Source organism: Oryzias melastigma, linkage group LG10 (assembly GCF_002922805.2).
Source record: "Oryzias melastigma strain HK-1 linkage group LG10, ASM292280v2, whole genome shotgun sequence".
NCBI lineage: Eukaryota > Metazoa > Chordata > Actinopteri > Beloniformes > Adrianichthyidae > Oryzias > Oryzias melastigma.
Window position 1 is genome coordinate 3,412,991 of NC_050521.1, and position 8,698 is coordinate 3,421,688.

Here is an 8,698-nt window from a genome sequence, read left to right on the forward strand (position 1 = left end):
GCTTGCTAGCTCGATACAACGTAGCTTGCTAGCACAATACGCTGTCCACTGGGCAGCTGGCTAGTGCAGCGAGCAAACCCACTGATTCCCCACTAAGACAGACCCTCTAGGATTTTTCCATCGCAACTATTACGGCAAATTCAAGCAAACCAATTTGTTGTGCACCCTGCAACTTTTTGTGACATTGCGTCATCGCGTCATTGATGTGAATTTTTCCCTTCTGACTTCTTCCCGGTGCCGTGCAGTTTTTATTCATCATCTCTCTCTTTAGTCTTCTCTGACTTTTTTCTCTTCAAGATGTGTGTAAACGGTCACTCCGTCATGTGTGCGGGGGCGCACGCAGCGGGGTGGGGGTGCGCTGATTACGCAAGCGGTGGGGTGGAAGTGCACTGCTCAAAAGCGGGGGGTGCGATGATTGTGTGCGGCTGCGGAGGGACAGAGTATGAGAGAAAGACAGAGAGAGATTCTGGAAATTGAAAATACAAAGGAAGAATGTAGAATCTGCAGGAAAATAATTCCATTTAGAACCTCCTCCACAACAAACCTGTTCCACAACTGGGAGAACCTTCTCCAAAACAGAGCAGATCATTACTGACAAAAGAAAACAGATCAACTCCTCAAAGCCTCTGTCTTCATCTACTATGACCATTGACTCACACCAGTGATGCCTATAAAATAGATAAAGAGTAAGATTCAGAGGAGAACATGAAGATCTGAGGATTAATCTGCTAATGCTGTTTTTTGAGATTATACATTTTCCCTGCAAAGGACCAAAAGTTCATGTTGTGTTTCATGGTTCTATTCAAGTCAAATGACAGCACAACAACATTGTATATAGTGATGATTAAGTATTTTCCTATCCACGTCTCACAATAAAAAGAGTTGGACTATGAGAATGTGATTTTTTTTCATAGTTAACACTGTTAAGTACTTTTAAAAATATATTTATCAAAAAGCATTGCAACTTTTGTCGCAACTTTTCACAAAAGCTGCTGAAAAATCAGGCGTTTTAGGCTGCAACAATCACAAAAATCTGCGTCAAAAGGGTCTGTTAAGACAATGAGGGCAAACACAGGTGGGGCCACCACACAAACCGCAGTCAGAACCATTTGGGACCCACATTTTCTGCCCACTTTTAAACCACATGGAGCCCACTTGGCCTTGCTGGCTGGACTGGGGCAGAAACCCCAGACAGTTTAGCTGCTGGGATCACTCGAGCCCTCAAACCCCTCCACAGTGTTGGGCATCTCACTTCAAAAAAGTAATTAGTTATAGTTACTAGTTACTTCTCCCAAAAAGTAATTGAGTTAGTAACTCAATTACTGCATCTTCAAAGTAATTAGTTACTTGGAAAAGTAACTCGTTTTAAATTACTCTTTAAATATGGTAATATTTTGTATTTTTTCCTGCGTTACAAATAAAAAAAATAATTTACATTCAATAATAGATGATAACTGACAATAGTATACTGGTATAGTTTTCCAATGGAGTCATATTGTCTAAGTTTAGGATACACATGAGAGAGGGTTTAGGGAAAGAATTTTCAATATTTATTTGTCAGAATTATCACACAAAACACTGCAACAAGTGGTATATAAAAAATGTAACTTCACACAAAAAAGGTAAACGTTTCAACTATTAACATACTTCAAGTATCTTACCTACAACTATAATTAAACAAAATGGCTTAAAAAACTGAAAGTGCAAAACAATAATAAATTAATAAACTACAATTATTAACCCATATTTCTGCTAAGAGGAGCAGCTCTCTGCATCTCTTTTTTCTCTCCCAAAATCCCGCAGCCCCGCCCACTCGCTCCGGAGTCTGCTCACTGCGTTGATCTGTGCGCGCTCGTGTCTGTCTGTGTTGTGTGTTTTATAAATATTACCCCGTTTCTGCTAAGATGAGCTACTCTCTGCCTCTCTGTTGTCGTTTTATTAACTCCCGAAACTCCTCACTCCGCACCGGAGTCTATCCACGTTGATCTGCGTGTGTACGTGTCTGTGAAAAAAGAAAAAAAAGTGTGCGTGCCTGTCTGTTTTGTGTGTCTCTGTGCTCGCGCGTGCACGTTTGTGTTGTGATTGTAATGTTTATATCCGTGTCTACCGCCTGTTTAGACACAAAAGCATGATCACATTTGTCAATCGTGGCATTTTATTGTGAAAAACTGGTTATATTTTGAAAAGAAACCGGATTTTCTCATGTATCTTGATGCAACTTGGGGCGCGCAACACAAGCAACTTTTGGGTGCGAAGCGCCCAGCTCCAGCAAGATCATCAAACTTTGAAGTAACGCGCCGCGATTTACACGAAGTAACTATAACGGCGTTACAGCGAGGATGAAAGTAATTAGTTAGATTACTAAATTACTTGATTTATAACGCCGTTAGTAACGCCGTTATACTTAAACGGCGTTAGTCCCAACACTGCCCCTCCACCACGTTAAGGTGGCGGTTTAAGGGTGGGATGATGAACAAATTTTCCCCTAACTTACCCCGTAACTTTTCCTTTGACTGCCACATCAAAGGCTGGCTTTGAGCCTAAGTCTTGAGGTTTTGGACATTTAAAACAAATTGCAGAATAATAAAGTAACACAATGACTAAAGCCAGAGTCAGAATTACTTGTAAACCTAAAGCCTTCTATTGTTAATAAATTACTTTATTGTAGTCATTCTTTCCAAGCTATCACTTGTCCTGCTGCAGATGCAGAAGACTCTGGCAGGTAAACCTGTGGTTGATGTGTGCAGCGATCAGTTGATTTCTCCTGCTGTGTGTGAGTTACTTGGTGGCTCCTGTTTCAGAGCAGATCTCAGCAGGGAAGATTAGTCTGTTGAAAAAAGCACTCATTAGAGAACTTTTCCGCTGTGGCGAGATGCGTGTTCAAAGGTCTGCGCTTACTTCACCCTATTTTGACTAACAGATGTTTTTTTTTATGCTACCATCTGCTTAGTTTCCTTAGCAACCAGATTTTTAATTAGACTGTCTTAGCTTAAGTGGTACTGCATGTGATTAAACCTTTATTCAATTTACTTTGTTTTTTGCACAATTTCCTCAATCTAGTTTTTCTGTGAACTGATGACAGATACATAATGTGATGTCAATCTTGAGCTACCACTGTTTTGTGTGGATGTGATAAAGAAAGTGTGACATTTGCTTAAAAAAGTTTGTGGTACTTTCTCAAGAATTAAAAGCAGCCACATTCAAGGAATAGAAAAGTTTATCAAACTTTTAATGAACAAAGCGTGCCTGTTCTCCTGACTGTAGCACAAGTGAGAAATGAGGAAAAAAACATTACAAGATAAGAGATAGAATAATAAATGACTTGATTTGAGGGTGGTGTACAAGTCTTGTTCAGCTTTTTGTTTATGTGGCTGTTGGAGGTCAGCGTTACAGCTCAGCCAGACAGTTAGTCATTAACCATTTAACACCTGAGGCATCATCTGTGACGCTAACTCACAAAATCTTGAACATACTGTAATTTTTCAACAATTAACACGATCATTCATGTTCACGGTTGAAAAGTTGCAGTAGATCAAAGAACAAAAACACTGGAGCTCAGGTGTTAAAGGGTGGACTAGAATTTAATAAAACACCAGGTTAATAATGTTAAAATACGTAAGTAAACTCTTACAAGTTATAAAGTCCCCCTTTGATCATCTCATGATTGATTTTTAAAGTGTTCCCAGTGGTCTTTTAATTATGATGATGCTGTTTTTAATCGCAAAAATTTTGAAAATTGTTGTTTTCTAGGACATAGTTTCTGCAGAGCGGCAGGAGTTCATCAGAAATTCCCCTCTGAGTCATGTGTGGGACTGTTGGTACGGAACAACACCACCCCCTTTCCTCTCTCTGTGGCAACAATACTTATCAGAAGAACGTACTATGTTCTATTCAGTAATGAGAGACTCACTGAGTTTTATCAAATTTGATTTAAATATTTTCACTTCTAAGTTGCATATATTTTATTCAGTATGTTTGTGAAGTAGCTTTTTATAAAGGAAATGTCATCATGTTGTAATTGATCATTTCTGCGTCTGGCCGATTCAACTAAGCTGAACTTCTTGTTTGCTTTCTCTATTTTAGTACCAATATTTGCTGAATGTAATCAAGATAAAAGAAAGCTATTACTTTAAATCCTTTTGTTCATTTCTGTATTACATTGAGGCTATATTAGTTTTAATCCTTTTTTACAGTTTGATTGTACTTTCTAACAGCTCTATGCTTTTCCTTGTTTAACAAATAAAAGAAGTTCAAATTCGTTAACTGAAGGATCTGAGATCATTTTTCATTATATAATAGCATTATAAAAAGAAAGGCTAATAACTTTGCTTCGCTTTATTCCAACTCTTGTATGTTTCCTAGTTACATTTGAAGCCAGAGCTTTTTTTTTGTTTTTTTTACAAAAGCTTTTAATAGTTCAGACTGATTATGATTCTGTTGACATAACTACTTTACTTGTGCTATGGCTAAATGTAAAAAAGTTCAAACTTGATTTCTGATGTGATAAGTGTCTGTTTTGTTGTTGTTTGTTTGTTTTACCAGTAGCCTTTTTGGAACTGAAAAACTGAAGAAGTGAATTCTGACATTCACATCGGTTCAATCACACATTGAGCTTCACTGTCCTTTTTGTCTATGGGATGAAGCTGGTACTGTGGAGACTGTCAGCCTAAATATATCCCTAAATCAGTTTACTGACAGCTGGCAGGACAGGAGGCTAAAGGCAGACGGATTGTAGGGTTTGTGTGAAACTGGCAGCTGGTTCTGTGGCTAAATATGTCCTGGATCCATTTTAGATCAGTCAACCGGATCCAATTGGATTGCTTAAAATAAACCAATATCAGCTATGAAATGGCAACCAAAAATGATGATGTGAATCAAGTTATTAAAATGAGTTCTTACAGCCCTAAAGTTTGTTATTTTTAACTTAATGTCGTTTCTATGGCTCCCTGCTTCAATCAATCCATTATTAAATTCATAGCTCCTCTAAACGTTATGTGTACACATGTTTACAGTATCATGCGTGGGGATGAATCTTTTCTTCTCTTGCAAACCTCCACTTTCCTTCTGCTTGTGCCTTACTTTTTATCAATGTGCATCGCAGCTACTTCAAGAAGTTCCAGTACTGCGGCTACGCCCCTCACGTGCGCAGCTGCAAGCCCAACACTGACGGCATCTCCTCCTTTGAGAACCTGCTGGCCAACATCGTCCTGAGGGTCTTCGTGTGGGTCGTCTCCGCCACAACCTGCTTTGGCAACATCTTCGTCATCTGCATGCGCTCATACATCCGCTCCGAGAACAAGCTCCACGCCATGTGCATCATCTCCCTCTGCTGTGAGTCAAACTGTGTTGTGGAGCGGGGGGGAGCAGAGGCCAGGGATTCAGCAGTAATGTGTTTTCTTGTTTTGACAGATTGATAAAAACTTTCCCTGTTTCAAAATGCACCACATCTATGAAGAAGATTAAGATGTTTCCTCATCTCAGATTTACATGTGTGTGTATTTTTACTGTCAAAACATACTCAATGCCAGAGCGTGAATATGAAGATACAGTCTGCTGATGGTTGTTAGAATCATCATCTCATCCACCAAAGTCTTAACAAGTGATGTATATAAAATAGTAAATACATGCAGCCATGTTTACAGAATATGTGGGACAAGATTAGGCATGTCCTAAACCTTGTGGTTTCAGAAATTTAAAAAAAGAGAAATTTATTCAAGCTGGCACAGTAGCACTCATTTGGGATTCAGTAAGTATATCACAGCTGTAATGAAATTATCCCCTTCCACATTAATATTTAAATGTTTTTTCCTTTCCTTTTCTCACCAGTCTCTGCTCTGATCATTTTGCATAATCTTATTAAACCCCTTAACAAACTAACGACCCAATAAACTTGGCAGTTCAGGGAACTGCGATACTCTATGTCTCAAAATAGGAACAAACCTGGTTAGAACTCCAGCAGCTTTCCGTTTTCACTGAGTACACATGGATAAATGTTTTGTGGAGCTGAAGTGACAAGATAATAGCAAGACTTAGAAACTTCAGCGATGCTTTGTGCCTGAGGTCAGGAGTCGGTTAAAGACTCACATTCAGACGCTCACACCCACACACACTCAAGTGCAGCGAAAGGAAAGGCGTGCACACAGTGTTCTCCAGCACATGTACGACACGAAAACCAAGCTCTGAAGATGAGTGAAAGATCAACATTAGAGCTTAAACAAACCTTGGTCGTCATTTGATGTACCCTAACAAATAATGTGATCTTACATTTCTGTGAAAGCTGTACAAATATGTGAGTCCTCACAATCATTTTCCTATAAACCAAGAGTGTCAAAGTCAATTACGCAAGGAGCCAAAATCCAAAACACACCTCAGGTCGCGGGTCGAACGGGATATTTATTGAACACTCTGAAACTACATTTTTAAAACTTTAATACCATAACTTTTTAACATATGAACTAGAAATATAGCATTACCTGTGATAATGCTAGTGTGAATGCTGTAAGCTGAATTTAGCCGCTGAAGACGCTAGTGCTGATAGTTGAAGATGCTGAAATTGATGGCTGAAAATGCTAAAGCTGATTGCTGAAAACGGTGAACCTGTTAGCTAAAAATGCTGTTAGCTGAATGCTGAGTTTATAGCTGAAAACACTGAAGTTGATAGCTTAAAACGCTGAAGCAGATGGCCAGCTAAATGCCAAATTAGCCTAAAAAAAATTAGGTTAGCCAGAACAGCTAGCGCATAAATATTAGCCTAACTCCAAAACAGCCTGAAAAAAAGAAAAAAATCCTAAATTAGCAAAAACAGCTAGCATGTAGCTGAAATATCACCTAAAATCCAAAATAGTCTAAAAAATCTTAGTAAATGCCAAAAAACTAGCAGAATGCTAATTTTTAAAACTTTAAAACCTTAACTTTTTAACATAATTATGAATAATAAAAAGGCAGGAATTTTATTCCAGAATAAATCAACTTAAACCTTAAATAACTTTCAATATTTTACTCTCCATAAAAATATATTTTGTCAAAATTCTACAAGTTAGAAATAAGTGCAAGATAACATCGGGCCATTAATAACAATAAAATAAAATGATCTGGAGGGCCAGATCCGGCCCCCGGGCCTTGACTTTGACACATGTGACATAGATGCATCTCATCGCACACACATCACTTTATTTTGGATCAGGAATCAAACCAACTCCTTCCCCTTGAAAGGTTGTGCGTCACACTAGTTTTTGTGTGTATGTAAATATGTGGCTGTCAGCCCTCTCACACTGCATGGAAGTGAAGTGCAGTGGAGTAGAAACAATCAAGTGCCAGGTCTTTTCGGGTGGACTTGACCTGTGTTCATCCAGTATTCAAACTCCAGCAGGATCCAGACACCTCTCACCCCACAGATCTTCACTGTGAAGGGAGTACTACTTTAGATTTTGATATTTCTGATTCGAGTTACGTCAAAACAGGGCAGAAATGGAGGACTGTTTCTGTGCAGAAAGAAACAACTAATGGCTGATTTTCATGAGTGGGACAGTGTGGATAATGCCTTTGAAACCTTCCTATTTCCACTGTTTTACTTTACACATGTTAACATGTTGTGGAAATAAATACTACATTCAATCGTATGCTTTGGTGGAAGATAAATGAATGGATTGTTTTCCACTATTGAGAAAAAGAGCCAGTGCAGGGTTTTCTAAGAACTTTGCTCACTTCAACTTGTCTGTACCAAAGAGTTCTGCTACTAAAACAGGGTTGAATTTTCACTTAAATGTTTGAGCTTGATCACATTTTCCAAATCCTTCATGAACTTTCAGGTTATGGATAACAAACGAATAAATGCATTTGTGAACCATTTGAAAATGTTCAAAGAAGTTGCAGATGTTTCTAGCACGAGCAGATGAAGCTTCATAAACCTTTCAGTCTTCTTAGCTCAGACTGCTGGTGAAAGTTCTCCTAATTTATGGGATATTATATTATTAACGATATTGAGAGGCTTTAAAGGATTTGCATTTAAAGAACATTACAAAGTAAGTAAACAGTCATTTTTCACATGTTCAAGTTTTTTTGCCATAATAAACAGTCTCTTTGTCTCTCTTAATCCAGGATACAACACAATGCATACTATAAATATACAGTGAAATTTACTTTAATATTCCTTGCAGTTTTCCATTTGTAGCCAAAGAACTCCTTATAGCCGTACAGAGTTAAACTGTTTTCACTGTAATTATAAAATACAATAATGAACTGTAAAAAAGTCACAGTTCATTACCGGTGAAAATGCTGCCAGTAAATAACAGTACAATTATGGCGAAGACTTTAACAGTGTATGCCAGCAGTAATGCACCATCACCGTGAACACAGCAGGACACTGTAAAATAACAAAGGTACAGTACATTTATCTTCCTAGCAAATGCACCTTTGTTAAAACACATAGTGAGGTATTTTAATGCAGCCAGTAAATCAGTTTAAAATTACTGAATCAAGTTTTACAATGTAGCCAAAAGACAGGACCAGTTTATGTTGGGTCTTAACCTGCAAAGTCCAGTTAGTCCTCTGAAGAGCTCTCCTAATATGAAATCAAGTTTAAAGTCCCCTCAAATGAACATCCTGTTTTTGAGTTTTTAACATGTCTGTGTGTCGTTTTCTTCTGAAAGAGAACAGATGTAATAAGAAATCATTTTGTTTTTGCATTTCCGAGTATTTC

General features: G+C 38.1%; 1 protein-coding gene across 2 annotated transcripts in view; it reads left to right on the top strand.

The window, feature by feature from the left end:
* The window catches only part of rxfp1 (relaxin family peptide receptor 1), a 159,923-nt gene that overhangs the window by 143,612 nt on the left and 7,613 nt on the right, over nt 1–8,698 (top strand). For both annotated transcript variants that reach the window (XM_024262584.2, XM_036213852.1), the window contains exon 15: nt 5,102–5,331. In XM_024262584.2, coding sequence (XP_024118352.1) covers nt 5,102–5,331 — 230 coding nt within the window. The remainder of the gene's footprint in view (nt 1–5,101; nt 5,332–8,698) is intronic.